This window comes from Scleropages formosus, chromosome 2 (genome assembly GCF_900964775.1).
Source record: "Scleropages formosus chromosome 2, fSclFor1.1, whole genome shotgun sequence".
Classification (NCBI taxonomy): domain Eukaryota; kingdom Metazoa; phylum Chordata; class Actinopteri; order Osteoglossiformes; family Osteoglossidae; genus Scleropages; species Scleropages formosus.
The window spans coordinates 3,346,039-3,368,002 of NC_041807.1; the positions used below are offsets into that span (position 1 = coordinate 3,346,039).

The 21,964-nt window shown below is 45.0% G+C and overlaps 1 protein-coding gene across 1 annotated transcript; it reads left to right on the top strand.

Moving 5' to 3' along the window:
* The first annotated feature begins 2,475 nt into the window (after positions 1 to 2,475).
* Positions 2,476 to 21,433, top strand: wnt4 (wingless-type MMTV integration site family, member 4). Its single transcript, XM_018758551.2, has 5 exons — positions 2,476 to 3,311; positions 18,054 to 18,289; positions 19,742 to 19,873; positions 20,013 to 20,155; positions 20,790 to 21,433. Exons 1-5 carry the CDS (start codon positions 3,235 to 3,237, stop codon positions 21,255 to 21,257), a joined length of 1,056 nt encoding a protein of 351 aa, XP_018614067.1. The 5' UTR covers positions 2,476 to 3,234; the 3' UTR covers positions 21,258 to 21,433.
* Positions 21,434 to 21,964: the final 531 nt, after the last annotated feature.

The window sequence follows — 21,964 nt, forward strand, 5'->3', positions numbered from 1 at the left end:
TACATTGGTCGACTACAAACGAAGAAGCCGAACCTCTATCCTCTGAATTAAAAGGTGGTTTTGCAAGCTTCTAGACTACCAGCCAGCCATGCTAATAATACAACATTGTCATGAATAAACTATATATAGTGATGGGATGCTGTGTTAATTATGATTATTTGTGTGTTTTTAATTTTACAAAGCAATTTTGTAGTTCAAGAACGGTTTTGTGGACATTTATTGACTGGCAGAGTAGGGTAACGTGTATGATTGCATTCAGAAAGTGGAATAGAGAAATGTGGGCATGTCCTTGCTACATTTTCCCAGTCATATCATAGAGACCAAGGTCTACTGAACTCCACACAGCCAGACCGACCCTAAATGAGTTATGGTACAGTACTTTGTAATTTTCACAGTGCTTGCCACTAATGTACACTACGATGTGAGTTACTAGTGTAATCAGCACCTGCAGGTTTGTCTCTTTAGCTCAGACACTGACACTATGGGAACATTACTCACTTTCCCCCTCTGTTGGTCACTGGAATACCTGTGAATGAAGTTTTCTTGTCATTTTTGCATTATTGTACTGCTGTTTTTTATACTGAAAAAATAATATATAAATGCTTTAACCCTCACTGCAGCACAGGAACCAACAAGTTCTTATGTCAGTGACACCGTCAGATATTTCATTATTTTTAACCTTTATTTGGCTGACAGCTTTATGTAAGGCGACTAACAATTAACCTCTATATGTAGCATGGTATTTTTTGCTGTATTAGTTCAGCATAAGCACCTACCTCAAGAGTGGGAAGGAATTCAAGCCAGGAACCTTCAGACTGCAAAGTGACAGCCTCAACTACCAAGGAACCTTCTACCCAGACATTAAAAAGCGATATTAGCCCTTTAAATCCCTTTAAATGTGTCTGGGGATCAAATTCAGATAAACTACCTATACTGTCAAAAGTGTCACTTCTTTTTGAAAATGAATAAATAACTAAAATGAATAAAAATATACATGTTCGTATGAGGAAAATTAAATTTTTCATTTCTGTACGCTTATGTTACTATCTAAGGGCTGGGAGTTTTTTGCTTTACTTACTGTCTTGAATACCTGCATCCTACACTTGCCTTAGAGACAGTGCCTGTCAAGTGACTCTTACGGGACGCACGTTCATGACAATACCCCGTGAGCACACCCACAGATTGCGTGCTTCATTACCAGCAAGAAAGGGTAGCAAGCATCATGTGTGCCTTATGAGCCCTGCTGTGACAGCAGTCTCATAGCTGATGAGTAAAAACACACTTTGGAAACACTTGTCACACCTGTAGCTAACAAACTGACTGCTCAAAGCAGGCGGACTGAAGACGCACGTTGACATGTTGACATGGAGGGACACGCAGCCTGTCGGTGGATATCATCTATCTTTGGTGCTGACATTTACATTTACATAATTTACTGAGCAGACGCTTTTCTCCAAAGCGACTTCCAATGAACTCTATGTAGTGTTATCAACCCACACACCTCATTCACCAAGGTGACATCCAGCATAAGCTCATAAATAATTTATTTGGGCACTTGCAGATGCAGCGACTGTGAATTACTCTCATTTTCATGTAGTTATTTTAATAAACACCAGAGGTCAAAATGTGAAAAAAGTCAAATGAGGCAAAACAAACCTGTCTACAAGTCCCTAGATTGCTGATCCTTTTCCAGTTCACATAAAAATCTATCTATCTTATCTATCTATCTATCTATCTATCTATCTATCTATATTAAAATTAGCATGTAACACTAAAGAAATAATTAATACCAGACAATTTTGAGCCTAACAAATGATGAAAAAAAACTGTGTTTCAGGTATGACTGTCTAAATCATTAGTCTCTAAAGGTATTCACCTGACTTGTGTCCTACACTGATGGTCCTTACAGGGGTACGGAGCTGGTAAAAATTCACAGAGCTGCCTTAAAAAAAGCAAGATCCCAGGATTCCTGGGAACAGGTCTCAACGGTATTTTTAGCGCAGAAAACTCAAGGGAAATCAGATTTGATCATTTCAGTCTAATCTGTGTTTGAGCTGCTCTAACAGCGCTGAGGAGGGGGCAAAAGGAACATGTTTTGAAGGTTCCTTAGATGAACAGCTGGATAGAACCGAAAGTCGGAAGGGACAGCAAGGAGCGCAGCGCTCAATGTCTCCTGCCTTCCCACCGGAGCTCTGCTGTGGACGCGCATCAGAGGTGCGACAGTGAGAGACAAAACCGTCCGAAAAGTTTTTTTTTTTTTTTTTTTTTTACTTTCACAGAGCAACGGCGATCGCGAAGCAATTACGGGATTTGCTGCGAAGCCGAAGGGGGGGGGGGGGGGGTAGGAAAAGTGTATGAGGGGGGTCCACATTATTCATACTGACAGCTGGGGGGACCTGTCCTGATGAGTTCAGCCAAGCCGCAAGCGCGCTCGGTTTTAACGAAGACACACACACACACATCGCGACAACGTGCTCTCAGAGGGAGCTCTAAACCCGCCTTTATCTCCATACTTACACATCAAAACCTCCCTCGGACTGCGCGCCGCCCCTCCTAAATCCCACAGGAGGCACTAAATTCGACACTCGGCCCCGCGTCGCGCTCACAGGGGCATCTTGCCGGAGCAGCAGTGGCCATCAGTGCGTTTCCTACCCGTGCCGTGCCGTGCCGTGCCGTGCCGTGCGGGCACCGCTGGAATCGCTCGGCCGGCGCACGACTTAAGGCGAAGCAGGAATGGGAGGCGCGACCACGTCGCTTTCGAGGCGCAGGAAAAGTGGATTTTAAAAGTCGCAGTCGAGCGTCCATTTCCAGCCGCCTGCAGCTCAGCTGGAGGAGGGTGGTGCGGAGGGAGCGCTAGAGGAGTCCGTGCACTGCGATGTGTCGGTGAGCGCGTGCACGAGCGTCGCCCGTTCCGAGCGCCGCTCGCAGACAGACGCGGCCGAGCGAGGCGCGCGCGCGCGCGCGCGCGCTCTCTCCAAGTGGACGTCGTCGGTCCTCTCATGGATCCGTCGCGTCTCCAGGGGGCCCGCTGAGATCTTGCACCGCGTCCTCGCACCCGGGAGCGCGGCTCGTCGCTGCCGCAGAGATTGAGAGAACACTGTGTGAAAATTCAGAAGCGGCGCAGCAGAACCAGATCAGAACTCTGACAGCGTGTGGTGGATCTGCTCGCTCCTGTGGAGACTGGAGCTCGCGCTTTCTTTCCTTTTTTTTTTTTTTGTTTTGTGCGACTTCAAGATGACATCGGAGTACTTGTTAAGGTCACTGCTGATGCTCATTCTGGCCCTCTTCTCTGCGAATGCCAGCAACTGGCTGTAAGTGTACGAGCACATTCACACAGTAATCCTTTACAAATGACTTGTTTCACTCATCGATTCATTCACGTGCATGATGACAGTAGGCCCGCGTTGAGAAATCAGTGCTGAGCACTCAACATTCAATTGCGCTTTTTTTTTTTTTTTTTTTTTTTTTTTTTTGTGATGCATCGAATTGCAAACTGCAAACATCCAAATCGGTGCGCTCTCTGTCCCAAGTTGTGGAAAACGTAGGTAATTTAAATGTCTGTGGAGCGAAGCGCTCCTCTCTCTCTGCTGTCGGTATGTGTGTGTGTCGCGTGGAGGAGGAAGTCGGACCCTCCGCTCACACACACATGTGCCTGCCTGCCTGTTGAGCTCGCTTTGCAGGGTTAGGGTTGCATATTTTGGAGAAGGGGGGAAAAAGTTGCTCAACTTGCGTATTTATTTTCACTTTTACCCACATATGCAATGCAGTGCTCTGTTTTGTCAGTTGTCTCTTGGAGGGACGCAGCAGACAAAGCGAGGAGGTGTGTGTGTGTGTGTGTGTGTGGTGTGGGCTTCGAGCTGTTCCGCATTCACCTGGCTCCCGTGTGACTAATGGGCTTTCTGACAGGTAGCCCAATTATGTCACGTCATCTAATTATCACCGCGTTTCGTGTGTCGCGTCCCAAAAAAAAAAAGAAAAAAAGGTGCGTTTCGTGTTTCAGTAGGTCGCAGAAATCAATCACAGCACCTAATTGATTCATTTCGTGCATAAATACGGGGACTTTCAATCACAGTCAAAGGTAACTGTCGTGTGTTTTGAAAAGGGGGGTTTAGTATGTTTTTTTTTTATGACTGTCAAGGCGTGGTGACAGCAGCAAAGCCGCAGACGTGTGCGGACACGCTGCGCGCCGGAGAAAAGCACCTCTCAGCCGGTGCGTAAAATATGATTATTGTGACAGGGTAAATCCGCAGTGGAGCTCTTACCCTCTGTGTGTGTGTGTGAGCAGGAAAACAGCCCGGCAACCTGCTCCCTTTCCCTTTCCTTCTCTCCGATAGAATGCTCGTGAGATCGGTGCAGATGAGGCAGGGACCGGGGGGGGGCGGGGGAGGGGGCAGCGCCCGAAGTCGGGTTCGAATGAGAAGACGGAGCGCAGCGCTTGCGTTCCGCACCCGGGCTTTTGTGTGCGACTCGCTTCGTACCGCACGGGACGGGTGGGGTTCTTCGCGAGGCGGGCTGTGTGTTTCACGAATACTTTTCAATTCATAGTCGTGCAACAAAATTAAGCACTCGGAAAAAACGACGAAATTACGCGTCAGTGCTGTGGGAAATAATAATAATAATAATAATAATAATAATAATAATAATAATAATAATACACAGCCTACCCACAGTCACTGAGTACTAATTGCTCGTAAGTGACAATGAGAAATAAATCTTCTTTATTTCTATTTCTTCATGAGAGATACGCGTGAAAAACTTTTCAGGCGCACATGTGCATCTGGTTTTTTTCATTCTAGACTATATATTAAAAAAGGTGTCAGAATTTAAATTTAAAAAAAAAAAGCAAAAGTAGCCTGAATCGCCTAATTTAGAGGGATAAATATTTCAGGATGTGGATGCTAAATAATTTTTTTCTTTTTATTTCTTGTTTTTTTGTTATATATAGCATTGTATTTTAATATATCGACCCCTGAACGGAACAAAGACTTATTATACATATACAGTATTATATGTAAGCTTATAATAAAGTGTCCGTCTCGTTCAGGGGTCGATGTATAAAACGTACGCCAATATTATATATAATACACCAATATATATAAACTAATACCAGTCTCCCAGCCTGTATATGTGATTCCTGGATTTCAGGCATTCACTGTAGCTCTTGTCAACAGACCCATTTATAGGTGCCAAAGTTTTCAGTTCTGTCAGGGTAAATTATATTTTTATCAAGTAATCTGCGAATGAAAACAATTTTCCTCTTGTGTCATCTATAATTTATCACTCCTGCAAGACCAGATAATGAATCAAGCCTGGTGTACACTAGTAAGACAGGATCCTATTTGTTGTCATTTTTTTCTGTCTTGATTCCATATCTATTCGCCATGGTATATAAACAAGAATTTATTAACAGTGATTTTAGCATATGAAAAGTGGTGCCTTCTGTCCAGTAACATAAATAACATAGAAATCAGCCTCTTGCATTTAGTCTGAAATATTCACAATATTTAAAAGTACATGAATAGCAATAGTAAAGTTAACACTGGATGTCTGGACCGCCCACCTTTTTATCCCTCTTATAAACAGGCTGTGATTTAAAAAAAAAAAAGTTGAAGATGATTGTTAATTTCTTTACGGAGACTGCATGTTATGTGTCTGGAAGCCCTTGACCCAGAAAATGCTGAAATTTTGCAGATGGCTAAGATAAATATATTTTAGAACAAAATGTTTTGCATTCATTTGATCAAAATGTTTTCTACTGAATGGATTCCCAGCATTGTTTTAATAATCCAGTTTTCATTACACATAGGTGATAATGTATACTCTCTTGCCCTGTTCATACACTGATTTAATAATGCCTTGAAGCAGAAATTGTTTTCTCTCTCTCTTTCACTGAGTGCTTTACATCTAGTGCCTTGGAGGAAGCAAAGTAAAATTTATGCTGCAGTTTTCCCAACTTATCAAATTTCTTTTCACTGTAATCATTTTTCATTCAGCTGTCAATTGCTAAGAACTCAAACAGCATATGCACAGAATACTTTGAATATTTCGTTCTCCGTGTCATTATTTTCTCAGGTAATGTCTGTTCCGTGCCAAGTGGATTAGACGGCAGGGTTTGCAGAGATGACAGGTTGCGAGTAGGCGAGAAACCCAACGTGTTTTACTGTGGAAGGCTGCCAGTGAATGTGGTTTGCAAACAACACAAGGAGCGCATGATATGTAAACTTACCTGGCTGCCTAATGGCTCAATTAGCAGAGACTTCTAGCTGCTGACTTACTCTGTAAAGACTGTACCTCTGTTTCTCTCTCTATATATATATATGATGTAATATATATACATATATTTTATATGCATTTATTTTTACATGGTATAACGGCATGGTAGTTTCTGCCTAAAGTATATACTTCCAACTTAAGCATCTATATATCTTATTATAATGTATATACACTGTGAGTAACAATAAATTCACATTTCCATGTTACCCTCAGCAACTGTGGTTGTTCACAAAGTTATGGTATTGAAAAAACGAGGTTTTTTTAGAGGAAAGTAAAAAGCAATGGTAACGCACATCTTTTACAGACCTTTAATGAGAAGTAGAGGAACATGTATATGAGAGCAGGTTAAGGGATGAAAAAGCAAGAGGCAAAAAAATGTCGTGCCGACAGGTGGATTCACACTTTTGTTTAATTCGGGGGGTTGGAAGAAATATGCCCAAAAATTGATTTCACTTCAGGTGGCCTTTTTTTTGGGAGGTTCATGAGGCTGCTTCATGGGTGTGAATCTGTGCTGATCAATGCATGTGACACGCCCTGCGTTTGTATGCGCAGTGGGCAGAGAAATACAGCGCAGTTAAAATGTACTGTGCTGCTTGACTCCCTTTCGTAACCAGGCAACATCCCTGCCCCTGTCCGGATCCAGAACTGCAAAGAGATGTTTGTGTGTTTGTCAGTCACCACCCTGATTTAGCTTTTTGCCCTGGACAGACAGGTTCTGCGACACCTACAGATTGGTCTCAATTTTGGAGCACAGCTGTCTTTGATGTCTCTGTTGATCAAAGAAAAGGGAAGGTATTTTGCAAGGTGTTTGACAGCTGTTAAAATCGAGATGAAATGTCAGTCCCCCATTATGATGAACAATCAGATTGTTTATTTAGTTTGGTATTTATTGAGGCTTTGTTTAAAACTCACATTCAGGCAGTTGTAGGTGTTTCATAAATACCGGTTTATTTGTTTAAAGGGAGAGAGTTGCGCAACCTATTTAAAATGCGTAATTTTTCCATAAATGTTTTAGATACGGCTTAGTATCCCTTTAAGTACTAGAGTTTTAGAATAGTACTTGAAAATTAATATTCGATTTGCATGACAGCTCGAATGAATTAAGGAATTTGTGGACACCCTTCTGGACATTACTAGAAAGTGCTATGTGATCATACCTGTGATAAACTCTAACCTTTTGACCCTGAGTCCTCGCTCTATTGTGCGGACATATTATGTGGATGTGTTTAAATTCTCAGTGTATTCGCTCTACCTGTATCCTGTTGTGACCCTGTTAATAAAACCAATAAAAAAACCCAATAAAACCAATAATCAAAAATTTTGGAAAGGAGGAGGCCATCACAGCCGTATTGGATGGTATTGATTTGCTGCTGCATGATAACGTGAAATAACGTACAGTTATGAACTCAGATTTATTAGTGTACAGTTGCCAGTTTGAATGGTGACACTGGTTTATAGCAGCTTGTATTTAACATTATGCTCATGCCTATAAGCCATTAGCTTATTTAGTACTCCACAAAAATGAAATTCAAATAGCAGCGATAGATACCGAAACAAAACAGGAGCACTTTGTGAAATGATAGGACGAACTTTGATTTAGTTTAAGATTCAGTTTTTCTGAGCTGGACCCATGGTCATGGGAGAAAAACATTTTTGCAAGAAGAACTGAATCTACTTTTCCTCTATTGATAGACCAGATTGCAACCGCCAGTGCTTGGTAGTGCCTTTTCATTTAGTTTTTTCGCAATTCTAGTGCTGAGCGTGCTGTCCAAATTCATTGAAGTATTGCATGGTTTGAATAGATCTCAGGCTGTCGCCTTGTCGCTGTAAAAAGATTATGTATTACCATAATGTTTATACTGTCCCTTCAATGAAACTGCACACTTGTGAAGATAATACTGAAATAATGCAGCTATTTAATTGTCACTCAAGAAAAGGCCTGTATGAGCTTGGCTTGTGTAACGCACATCTCGCGGTCAGTTCATGAATGAATGGGAAGCTTCATCAGACATTTAATTATACCATGGCTACCAGGGTTCTATCGGAAATTGGCACAAGCAAAGATATCACCCGACGCCGTCGGCACCGGACCCTACTATTAATGGACTGAACTTACTCTGAAGACACTGACCTTTGTCGGTGAACCGGTGGGATCCGTTCGGTTTGGGAAGGGACGCCAACAACCCTTAGCATGATATAGTGTTGTTAAACACAGCTAGAGAGACTGATACTTTATTCCACCAGAAAATAATTCTGCAAATACCACACTTGAAGATGAAAAGGTGAAAGAGTGTGTAGGGAGAGCTGTTGTTCACAATGAATAAATAATCCAGAGAGGTGGCCTGATGCTCTGTGGATCACTCTTACTGAAATAACAGCCCGATGAAGATGTCATGTCATGCTGTCACATACCGTCAGTCTTTCGTCCGACCGTCCTGGGGGGGTCCTGGTAGCTGTAACAGCATTTCTGTCTAATTTGGTCTAACAAGGATTTTATAGAGCTAACTTTAGTACTAGGCAGGAATAACAGGGTGGAAAGGGAGTAAAGTCTAGGCTTCTATGACTGTGTTCCCTGGAGGGACTTGTTGCCTTGCACATTTACAACTCCCCACCACCACCAGGATGCACGGTAACCCCCAACCTCCTACGTCAGGTCCGTCATCCCCGTTCCTCAAGAGCAGTGCACGGGGGCGTTAGCACGCAGTCCCGCCAAACCCGCCGAAACTATCTAGGCTGTCCCTGGGGGTCCGGGCCTGGGGGGTGGGCTGCTTGAGCTGAAACACAAGCAGGACGGTAATTTTATAGCCTTTTACTGCCGCTTTTCCACTCTCCGCATTATTTTTACGTGCTGCCTGGTGCCTGCTTAGCTTAAATTAATTTCCCTCTAAAAATACAGGCGGGCTGCCTGCCTCCTAGACATCCTTGCCAGTGGATGTCCCGCCCCTCGCTTTCTGTTTGCCCCGCAGTCTCTCCTCCAGTCTGACAGGGATCTCGGGGGCGTATTATGCACCCGGTCAAGCATGTGCGGTACTTTAATGGGGACATCTGAAAATATTCCCTGTTACATGTCATATATCCCAGTTGTTTCGAGTTAACATTAGGTCTGTTCTCACCGAGAGCCTTCCACTGACGCTCGCGATCAACTTGAAGGATGTTAATTCATGGTTCGGGTTCGTAATTTCTTTTCCTCCAGTAAAATATACAGTCATCAAAATTTAACATACGCTGCACATGTGATCCGAGATTGCACCGCGACTTGGCGACTTTTAACTCTTCGCTCGGTGCTGCTTTAGGTCTTGTAGTTCAGGTTAAACGATAACCTGTAAGGTGGAAATCAATAACATGTAGTCTGAAGGAACTAGAGATGTCTCCAGTAAAAATTATTGTTCACCGTGAATACTTTTGCTTCCGATGTTACGTATGATATATGATTTATCTGTGATGCATTTAGTTTCTTTTTGCTTGTTTTTCTGGGGTTTTATGTATATGGCATTATTGAGAGTAATTTATTCTGGGTTCAGTAGAGGACTCCTCCCTTCATAAGAGGAACACAATGAATGGGAAATCTGCAATATTTAGTATCGTTTCATTCAATCCTTTGTTTTCTTGGAATCTGTGAGGTTGTTTGGCTTTTGAAAGTCAACAAGTTTAATGGCGATTTTGAGCATAATGTAACGGATGTAAAATGCGTTGTTACACGAAATCAGAAGGAAACGCAATATGCAGAATGTTAAAATGGAAAAAAAAAAGAGAGCAAATTTATAAGGCATGTGTTCTTTTTTACTGCACATTTCTTAGTGGTTTACACATTTTACACGCTGTTATGTTTAAAAAGGCATCAAGTTTAATAATGAACATAATCTACTCAGCTGGGTTTATCGTAAAACAATTTCAACAATTGATGTAACTTTCCACTTGAGGGCTTCTTCTGGCGGTTCTTGGCTCGAGGCGGCCGGTGCACATTGACGTTGGGGTAAATATTTATGGTTTTGTTTGGAGAGGCTGAGCCAGTGGTTAGTTTTGGGCGCATGCAAGTGGAGGGGGCAGTTTCTTCTGCCGGCCCCATGCGAATTCCCCCCCCGAGCACCAGCACCACTACCCCCATCCGCCTGCCCCTGCTCCAGCTGGAGCTCATCTCCCAGCTCTTAACCATCCTCCCCCTGATCAGGGGCACCCTGGGAGAGAGGAGTACCAGGTCATACAGGGTGCCGACCGACTTGCCTGCCTCATTCCCCACGGGGATCTGCCTCCGGTGGGCACACCACCCTCATGCTGACCTGCACCCTTGTATCCAGGGATGTGAACAACGTCTTTTTTTAAAAATTATTACGGTGCGGTACAGCTCACCTCCCCGCATATTCTTCCAAATATCATGGTAATTATCACAGAAATTGTAATGACAGCCTACACATTTAGCTCTATCTTTCAAAATTAAGTAGCAACAGTAGTATTTATTAATAATAAACTCGAATATTTTGGTTACAGTTATTGATGCTGGTTGCAGCAAATAGTTTTTTTTTTTTCTTTTTTTTTGTCCTGCAGTTTTTTAGGACTTTAGGGACAGCCGGTAGCATAGTGGTTAGAACTACTGCCTTCGGATCCAAAAGTCGGAGGTGTGATCCCCACCTCTGGCTGCGGTACCCTCGAGCAACATCCTTACCCTGAATTGCTCCAGTAAAATTACCCAGCTGTATAAATGCGTAAATAACTATGACCTTAATACTGTATGTCGCTTTGGAGAAAAGCATCAGCTAAACGAATAAATGTGAACTTGCCTGCGATGTGTTTGGACTGGGGTTCAGGCTTGTTTGTGGAGGGGAAACTGAGAAAAGGGTGCCCTCTACAGGAGGGCTGTGACTTTACTTGTGAGGGCAGAGGTGATGCTCCTCGGGGAGAGCCCAGTCTCTGTAGGCCCTCATGAATGTGACGCTGGCTGCAGTCCCACAATTTACCGCTGTCCTGCTAATGCTGCCAGGTGGAAGGCTTACAGTTTCGGAGTTTGTGCAACGTAACACAAGAACTGACATTAAAACTGGAAAGAAGACGCTATTAGCAGAGATCAAAAGTATATTCTGCTTATATTCTCCAATAGCGCTTATAATTCCATACATATACTATATAAAATGGTAAATGCGAGAAGTAAAATTATTTTAACTAATTAAAATTAGTATAAATTATTTTTTTCTAAATTCGTAAATATATTTATAGATTTAAATCGTGTTTTTTTGCCAAAGCAACTTACTCTTTCAAGCCACCTACAATTATTATTTATTAATTGATACAGCTGGTTAATTTTTACTGGAGAAATTCAGGACGGGAGCTTTGCTCAAGGGTACTACAGTAGTAGGGAGGATTTACCCTACCAGATGGCCCTTATAAATGTGTTTTTTTTAATTGGTAAGGAGGGCACTTTATATGTGCGGGGACACAAATAAGTCACGCTAGTGATTTACTGTGATTTAGTGATCTGGGTTATATTCTGGGATACGTTCTCTTCTGAATGTGCACTTTGTGGCAGTTTCGCCGAGACCCACACCCTGACTTCCCATGGCTCAGCCAGCGATAGGGGGGCTGCGGGCTCAAGCATACATCCATTTTTAGGGCTGTGAACACCAGTATAAAAACTGAGCTCCGCACTTGAATCTCTCTTTTGCCACGGAGTCCCTGGCTGCTTCGCTGAAAGAACAATGCAGCAGCAGCTGAAACCGTGTCCTCCGAGACTAATCTGCCTGCCAGTCGGGCCCCGCGAGCCATTTTCATTGCGTTTCCCAGTCACTTCACGGGGCTGGTGACAAATTTGAGTTTACACTTGTGGTTTGGATTGTCATGAAATATTTTCAGACACTTTAACCCCACAAAGCACCTTTTGCATTCTGAAATTATTACTGCATGTCTGGATTGTTTTCTCGTTTCCATATCTGATTTAGCGGTGCTGTCAGAGCAATAAATCCAACGGCTCACTCACTTGAAGGGTAAAGTCGGGGTGAGCGGGCTGTCAGAGGAACAGGTAGAGCTACACACTCGCTTCCCTGGAGCCTTTTCACGCAATAAACGATTTTCCTCCAGGGAGGGCAGGATGCAGAATGCATGATGGGGGAGCGGCAGCCGTGTCACATGCGGCAGCTGTTTTGATTTTGCATGCATCCACATTAAACACCGCGATGCAAAAGTATTGTGATAAGCTCCAAAAATGAAAGAAAACAGGGATTAAAAAGGAGCTAAATGACAACTAAAACAATGTGGAAAACAGCCTGTTATATTAAGGAAAGTAAATCTGGGTGTCATACCCCAGTGTGACTTGGGACATCACATTTTGTTGAAATTTAGAGCTTTTCCATTATATTTTAGTCATTTTTAGTCATTTTTTTAGTCATCGTCCCATCCGACCTTTTTCTCTTGCACTGAGTTTGTAAATAATTTCTTTTTCTAATTAAACCATCCATCTGGTCCTACTATTGGATTCTGACCAAGTAACCAGAGTGTTTGAATCTGATCTAAGGTCATTCGGGGCCTCAGCTAGTCAGTTCAAGTACCCAGTACTTTGCTCAGTGTACTTTAAGTGTTATTGGTCAATTTTGTCGCTGAACAGATGACACCCGCTCTATTTCTGAGAAAATCTCAAGAAGCATGCGTCGTGTTAAAACGCAGCGTTCGCCAGAACTTTCAGAAAACAGAATAAGAGCTTAAATATCTGAATTCAAGCAGCAGGCTAGAGACGGACGAGGACTAATACATTTCCATATATACCACGGAGGAGAGGTGGGGGCTTGCAAACAGACCGCCGAAAAATGAAAAAAAAAAAAAATTCCCAAAATAGTTTCATAAACACTGACTTATTGGAGCTTAGGTTCTGTGACAGAAAACATCATTTGGAATGTGTGACCCCTCAAAGTGCAGCATTTATCCCAGCCTGTTTACCTGTCATGTTTTTCCTGGACAGCACGACTTCGCTCATCGCTGGCCTTTTCACTGCCCGGAAAGACCCGTAGAGAAAGCACGGTCTTTTCAGCCGGCCCCTGAGGAGGGTCTTGATCTGCTGGGGGCCGTCTCCTGTGCATAATTATTAACATGCAATATTAACAGGCGTTTTGCTTCTAGCTTGTTCACGTAATAGTTAGGAGTAGCTGGGGTAGTTAACTGACCGGGCAGCGCGGCGGCACAGCGAGTAGCCCTGCTGTCTCACAGCACCTGGGTGGTGCGAGAGGGTGTGGGTTTGATCCCTGCTCAGTCTGTGCGGAGTTTAAAAGTTCTTGCTGTGTCTGTCTGGGTTTCTTCCGGGTGCTCTGGTTTCCTCCCACAGTCCGAAGAACTGCTGTTCAGGTTCACCCATTGTGTGTGTGTTCCACTGATGTATGGATGAGTGACTCAGTGTAAATAGTGTATCTAGCAGTGTAAGTCACCGTGATGAATAAGGTGTGTAGGCTGATAGCACTACATAGAGTTTGTTGGAAGTAATAATAAATAAATAAATGTAAATGTAGGGGTATCACAGGTTGTCTTCCATAAACATTCGAGCCCATGGTGTTTCTGCTGCCGGCACTGTTCCCTCAATCCGTTCAATCTCTCTGGTGCCCGGTGTCTCCAAGGTAACACAAACACTGGCCGGAGACACCACTTGTGACACTAAGGACAAAAAAACGCCTCGCAGTGAAAAACCGAGCATTTAAATTTTTCCTTTTCGCCACACTCATTTCCACATTTTGGAACATCTGGTGTTCATCCCTCCGCAGTTTCCTTTCTATTTCCGACCCTCTGGAAATATAACCGACGATTACATGAAACGGTTAGGATTTAATTAGCCTTTCACAAACAAAGCTTTAATTGCTCCCAAATCAGTGTCATGTCAGTTATCTTCTTTGGGCTATTTTTGTCTCGGTGACGCCTCAGCTGCTCGCGAGATGTTCTCTGTAGCCGTCTGGCCCCTGCAGCCGACAGCGGGGGTATGAGGCTGCATTAGCGTGCCTCTCGACTACAGGGGATCAGGCAGCGATGGAATCACTCCCCGTCTCGACTTTGAAATCCTCGAAGGCCGGGGGGGGGGGGGTGGGCTTTGGCTCCGAGCTAAAGCAGTCTCACCTTTGCCACATCAAACGGTGCGCTGCTTTATTTTAGGCACCTTTCCGCTGGCTCCTGAGGACCGAAATAAAACCTGCGGCTGGGGAGGATGAGGATTTCAGGTTGCGAGAGCTGGAATGCCAGTTAGGGGCAGTGGTGGAAAAAGCGCAACGGTCTACTTGGTCGTGTTCAAGTACCGCTGCTTGTTTCTCTTCTGCGTTTCAGAAACAAACGTCAGTCGCCGAGGACGGAGGCCTGGATGCCTGCGTCTCCAGGAAAAAAAAAAACGATGTCTCCGTAGTTGCTGATTCGGTTTTGTAACGACACGTCTGCACGAGTAGCTCCCGCACGATCGCGTTTCCGTCTCAATCAATTCCCAGCGAAGGGACGACATCGTTGTGGTGCCGTTGACCTCCTGACAATGTGTGGACAATGTCGTGAAAAAAAATGACATTCCGAAGTCTGAACAGGGTCATATCGAAACTGTCGCGATGCCGTTTATAATGACTTTCAGATGGCTGCTTGTGTTACGTATTCCAGGAACGTTCCCGCCAAGATGTTTCAGTATCTACTGTAAAGGTTTCCTGTTTAGAACTGTCTTCGCCATATGGGGTGCAGTGGCGCAGCGGGTTTGACTCGGTCTGGGGTTCGAGTCCTGCTTGGGGTGCCTTGCAATGGACTGGCGTCCCATCCTGGGTGTGTCCCCTCCCCCTCCAGCCTTGTGCCCTGTTTTGCCAGATTAGGCTCCGGTTTGCCGCGACCCCACTTGGGACAAGCGGTTTGCCATGTGTTACATCTGTAAGGGAGGGGAGGTTATATGGTCACTTTCAGAGCTAATTACACCCTGACTTAGGCAGTGATGAACCGACTCTGTTTTCCTGAGTTTAGGAGAGGTGTGACGTTACCGAAACTAATGTGACAGTGCGCACGCATCTCCCTGGCATGGTGCGTTTCAGCATTGTGGCGGCGCTGCAGACGTACAAAGGCAATGCGGTCGCGACCTTTTTTACAGCGTAATTGTGTTTGTTTGGTTTGCCCGAGCATCTGGAAAACATTACCACGTCTGCGTCCGAAACTGGTGCTTCGGCCTTCGTTTGTGCCTCCAGAGCCACGAGAGCCGCAGAAAGCCAAACGGATCTCCTTAATGTGCTTTGTGCCCTGGTGCGTCCGCAGCGCTCAGCTGCCTGGGGCTTCATGCGGGGAAAGCGTTTGCGTCTCTTAAACCAGCTCCTGCTTTTCGTCTTTATTTCATCTGCCGCATTTAAGCGACTCCTCGACGATTTTAACATTCTTGTTAAAACCTGACTGTATTTTCAGTTTGTTGCACAATACCGTTTTCTCACATATATTTAAAGTAAAAAATTCCAAGAGGGACGTTTTTACTTAACCCTTGAGTACGGTTCACAACACACGTATCTAGAGGTGAACGTAGCTAGGCAAGAACGTGCGATCGAAACGTTTACGAAATCGGAGGACGTAAGAATATCAAGCTTTACTTGACCGGTTCACTGTTTACAATTACCGTATTTGTTTTCAGATTAAAAATCAGTCCACCGGATGATTACGTACGAATGTAATCCAAGCACTGCATTCTGTAATATAAATTTGTAATTGTAACTTTCGAACGGTATAACCCACTGACGAGGGAGAACAAGCCTGGGTTACTACAAAGCATGAAGCGGGGCTTTTGCGGAGCTCGGCCGGCCTCCGTGGGAGGAAGCGGCATCGACCCCCGGCATTTGATGAGGCGGACAAGGCCGAGTGGGATGACCTAAGGCTGTGAGGGTCAGGAAGTGGAGCGATGACCCAGAAGGTGGGATAAAGGGTACCCAGAGGTGTGTGAATTATCCAGGCCACACTCTTAAGAAGAGGTTTCTTCCCCACGGCGCTTAATGTGGTCCTGTCAGCAATGGAGAGGGGCTGCTTAGGGCATTGGGTAGCTTCATTTTTTGACCAAGAGCCTCATGTCGGGTTGAACCGGTTTTTCCTAAAGGTCTTTCACCATGACACTCTACTTAGGATTCCGCCATGGATTTTTATTGGTCTTCCAAATGCTGATGCCTAGTTAAATGCAATCGCAGTTTTCCTTGCAATATTTTTATTTCAGCTGGTCTAGAGCAGAGGGGTGCGGTGGCACAGCAGGTTTGGTCAGGGCCTGCTGTGGGGTGGGTCTGGGGTTCGACCCCTGCTTGGGGTGCCCTGTGGCAGACTGGCGTCCCGTCCTGGGTGTGTCCCCTCCAGCCCTGTGCTACCGGGTTAGGCTCTGGTTCACCGTGACTCCGCTCGGGACAAGCAGTTTCAGACCGTGTGTTTATATGTACATGTATGCATCAGTGAATTTTCAGCTACACTCACAGAGATCGGAGTCCTCTTAAGACACAGTTTTTGATAACAATAAAAATATCTGGTTGCCGATTCAGGAAAATTAGATCAATGTGCAAACGAGTTTAAATTCTGTCGCTCTGGACAAAACAGTATTCTGAGCAGCAGTGAAAGTGAGAGTGAAACCACAGGGACACTTCCCAGGAGTGAGTGATTTTGCCAGTCCGCCATATCGATCTCATATTCAAAGGGGAGGGGGGTGGCGTAGTGGGTTAGACCGGGTCCTGCTCTCCAGTGGGTGCATTGCGATGGATTGGCGTCCCGTCCTGGCTGTGTCCCCTCTCCCTCCAGCCTTTCGCCCTGTGTTGCCAGGTTAGGCTCCGGCTCCCTGCAACCCTGTATGGGACGAGTGGTTTCAGATGGTGTGTGTGTGTGTATGAGCAACAGGGTCTATGAACCCTCCATGCGTGAGACTGACGAACCCAAGCGGGGCCAGCATCCAGTCCCTGACGAGCGCTTCAAACTGTCTATTTTTATAAGGTGCCGTAAAGTGGCTGTGGTGCTGGGAGAGAGGAACTGACCCCTGCCCTGGAGGCGAGAGCGTCAGCCGAGTTCGGCTGCTCCGTATCTAGTCGACGCTCTCCGCTCCCTGTGAGGCAGAGGTTCAGAAATCCATCATCCACGACTTGCCCCCTGTTTTCATTTCCCCGTGAACGGCGTTCGGTGTAACTCGCACACCGGACCCCCCGCGCAGAAATTCAATGCATAGCTAACCGAGCACGTCTCGGTTTATGTAAATGTTTGAGTACACGTGAGTATCCCGAAAGCCTATGTAAAATACACCAAGCACGATTCTAACACGCGGCCCCCCACCAACTTTCTGTGGATCGGTGAGGTTTCTGGCTCACCGTTGGCCAAAGCAAACACTCGAGCGGTCGCACAGTTCCCGCGAGTCCCTGTACTGGTGGGCTGATAAAATACGATAAGAGCTATTTGGCAACGGGAGGCATTGTAATCACTTGATTACAGACCGTTTTGGCTTTGTTTCTCTCTGTCTCGGACTATTTGTTTTCCATTTCAACCCGATTAACAATTCTCCCTTTTACAGAAAGGTTAATAAAATTGTACTGGCGAGGAATTAACTGTAGTGTTCATTTTTACTACGGTGTCATGTATACTTGACAGCCTCTGGAATATGTTGTCAGCAAACAGAATCTGCGTTAAACCCGTGATATTTTTACTGGCATTTCTGTACATAAAATAACATTTAACTACTGTTATTCAGAGGTTATGCCAGCTGTAATAAAGTCACATGAATCTGCACCTTGGCTGGGTGAGTGGATTGTGCGTGGGTTCTTCCAAAGCTCAATTTTCCGCCCTTGACCTCGTGTGTCCCCCTACAGGTTCCTGGCCAAGCTGTCGTCGGTGGGCAGCATTTCGGAGGAGGAGACGTGCGAGAGGCTGAAGGGTCTGGTGCAGAAGCAGGTGCAGATCTGCAAGCGCAACGTAGAGGTGATGGATGCTGTGCGACGTGGGGCCCAGCTGGCCATCGATGAGTGCCAGTACCAATTCCGCAACCGCCGCTGGAACTGCTCCACTGTGGATACTCTGCCCATCTTCGGCAAAGTGGTTGCCCAAGGTGAGAGGGTCCTCCTGGGCAGTGTGGCACCCTTTACCAAATAAGTAGTGGAATGGTACTGTACCACGCTACAGCTGGAACCAGGAAGAGGAAGTGAGCAAGTATCGGGGACAGCAAGTACTGTAGCGGTTAGAGTTGCTTCCTTTGACTCTGAAGGTTACATGTTTAAATCTCACCTATTGCTGTAGCACCCAGGGGGCATGCTGGCGTGGTGGGTTTAGCCAAGGCTCACTGTGTGGCGGGTCTAGGGTTCGAGCCCCGCTTGGAGTGCCTTTCAGGAGACTGGCGTCCCGGCAACCTGTCCGGGGCGCATCCCCTCAGCCTTGCGTCCTGGCGTGGGTTCCGGCTCGCTGGGTCAAGCACTTGCATGTGTTATGTGTGTGCTGTAGTACTCTTGAGCAAAATACTCACTCCAATAAAAATTTCCTAGCTGCATAAATGGGTAAATAACTGTTAGATGCTTAACACATTAAGTTGCTTTGCAGAAAAGAGCAGGCTAAAGGGTAACACTGTATTACGGTAAATCTAGCATCTGCTAAAGTCCAAAAGAGGCATTTTTTCATATATACTACTGTCAGATGCTGAGCACAGTGGGTGTATTTCCACTCCTGAGTCAAAGTTTTTCTGAAAACTTAGAGCAGAGACATTTTTTTTTTTTTAATTGCGGATGAAGTGCAACCGAAAGGGTCAACAACATAGTGGAGGGTCCGGCTTGTTTCAGTAGGATCAAGTTCATTACCAGACCTTGTTGGGCTCTCATCTACATTTATTCATTTAGCTGATGTTATTCTCAGAGCAGCTTACAATGGTAAATTCTCTACAACTCCTTACCCTTTATAACTGGGTATTCTTACTGGAGCAATTTTAGGGTAAGGAACTCGCTCAAGGGTACTATAGCATCATGTGAGATTCAAACCAGTAACCTCCAGACCCAAAAGCAGCAGCTGTAGTCATTCTGCTATCACCTGCCTCACGATGCTCAAGCATAGCCCAAGGTTCAGCGTTGACTTGGCTGTCTAAAGAGAATGTATTCTGCAGTTTAGTGTAACATCAGAAGGGGCTGGCAAAGAGCAACAACCCTCTGGAGGCCCAACATAGGATTGCCATCGGAAGAGTGAAACACTTTCCTGTACCAAATGTTCATCATCTTTCCCATCTTCCCTATGCAGAACGTGAACGAAAGATAACTCGGCACATCATCTAATAAACCATGACCCACTGATTTTTGCTTTTCCCCATTGTTGTGTAGTAAAAATGGTTGATGTTATTGGCAGATGACTTTTTTTGCTTAACAGATGACTGCATACAATATCAAACAGCATGGAATTTTTACACGTTCAGATATTTTAACAGATTTATGCTCAGAACATTTCAAGGATTCAGTGAAAGGATCCTGTGGTTATAACCTCCTGGTACTAAGCCCAGCTCTTTAACCACCCCCCTGTTCTTTAGGTACCAGAGAGGCTGCTTTTGTGTACGCCATCTCCTCTGCAAGTGTGGCACTGGCCGTGACCCGGGCTTGCAGCAGCGGGGAGCTGGAGAAGTGCGGCTGTGATCGCAATGTTCATGGGATCAGTCCAGAGGGTAGGCCTCTACTCTCACTACACCACCACACTGTGTCTGTACTTCCTCTGTGTTGGATTTGGTTCCACGTTGCCTCTGCATGGTTTTAAACAGCCTCTATACTGTGTGGTCTACCTGAACATGCCCTCTTCTCCTGCAGGGTTCCAGTGGTCCGGCTGCTCGGATAACATCGCCTATGGGGTGGCGTTCTCCCAGTCCTTTGTGGACGTACGGGAGAGGGGCAAGGGCTCGTCATCCAGTAGAGCGCTAATGAACCTCCACAATAACGAAGCAGGGAGGAAGGTACAGTATCCTAATAATAAACGCATTGCACGGTTTGTATCATCTCACTTACTGAGAGCTAGTGGATGACTGGAAGGAACGTAGTTTATATAATTTTTGGGACTGATTGGTTTAAAATTAAACTCACAGTCAAGAGTAGCTGCTGTAGGAAACTATGGACTGTCTGAATACTTTCTAATAAATATTTAGTGCTTATTGTTTTCTATAAAACTGTCAGTGATTTTTCTTTAAATTCTTTTATAGAGGACTTTAACTTGAAGCACTTTCCGTTTTATTATAAACTGCCTGCCATTTTTATTAATGCAGTGAAGCTTGTGTTACGTATTTAGCTGCGGACCCTCATTTTCTATTGCACGGAAGTGTCAAGTCAAGGAATATCGATTACTTGGTATTGTAACTTGACTATGAAAGAGAAGATGTCTTGTAAAATTAACGAGGACATGTTACGATGACTCGGAGTCATGCATTTCTTGGGACTTTTTTGTATACGAGACTGTAGTGATCCATGGTCCCAGACTTTGTGCCAAGTGGTCAAAGGGAGTATAGGTTGGGCACACCCTCAGCACTACGGCTGAGAACACCGATGCAGGACCAGGAGGAAAGACGCTGAACATACTCTCTCCCTGGTGTCCAGGCAATTCTGAACAACATGCGGGTGGAGTGCAAGTGCCATGGAGTGTCTGGCTCCTGTGAGGTGAAAACGTGCTGGAAGGCCATGCCCCCATTCCGCAAGGTGGGCAACATCATCAAAGAGAAGTTTGACGGTGCCACAGAAGTGGAGCAGCGGAAGATCGGCACCACAAAGGTGCTGGTGCCCAAGAACTCGCAATTCAAGCCCCACACAGAGGAGGACCTGGTCTATCTGGATCCAAGCCCGGACTTCTGCGACCAGGACCCTCGGAGTGGGGTTCTGGGCACGACTGGCCGCTACTGCAACAAGACGTCCAAGGCCATCGATGGCTGCGAGCTCATGTGCTGTGGCCGCGGTTTCCACACGGAAGAGGTGGAGGTGGTGGACAGGTGCAGCTGCAAGTTTCACTGGTGTTGCTACGTCAAGTGCAAGCAGTGCCACAAGATGGTGGAAATGCACACGTGCCGGTGATCCCCGCTGCTCCCTGCATGAACACAGGACCGGGAAATGAACACACGCAACAAGGGAAAGGCGGTCCCGTCAATGCGATTCCGCATGATAATTGGAAAGAAATATATATAATGGGATGCAAAGACAAAAAAAGATATATATTTTTTAATTTAAAATCCCAAAAAGGATTTGTGTTTTTAGTGCCTATTTTTAATTTTGAATTTTTTATTTTTTTTTTTTTTTGCTTTTCATTTTTTTTTTTTTTTTTAATTTATTTTGAGTAATGTTAGAAAAGAACCCAGAGGTAATTTTGCTTCCAAAAAGCTGGACTCAGAGAGTGGTGGAGGCAGGAGGCGATGCGGACAAGTGGGACCAGAAGGGGTTTGGGGGGGTGGGCAGTCGCACGAGAGGTACCTCCTCCTCCGTTATCAATGCTGCTTTAAAGACTGATCTAAATCGATGGACACGAGAGGACAAAAAGAAAAAAAAAAATCCAAGAGACTTTCGAGAAGACACAACAAAAAAGTATTCAGTAGCAGTCCAGGTGTACATTTATGTTTTCTTGGAAAGACAAAAGAGGCATTTCAGGTGTACATGACAGTTTGTTCCTGTAACCCAACTTGCTGCTCGTGGTTTTAAAGAAATGTACCGAACATCTCCTATTCTCCATGGGAAATGGAGGCCTGCTTGTCTTCCTCGCGACAACGACACTATTCAAAATGTAAACT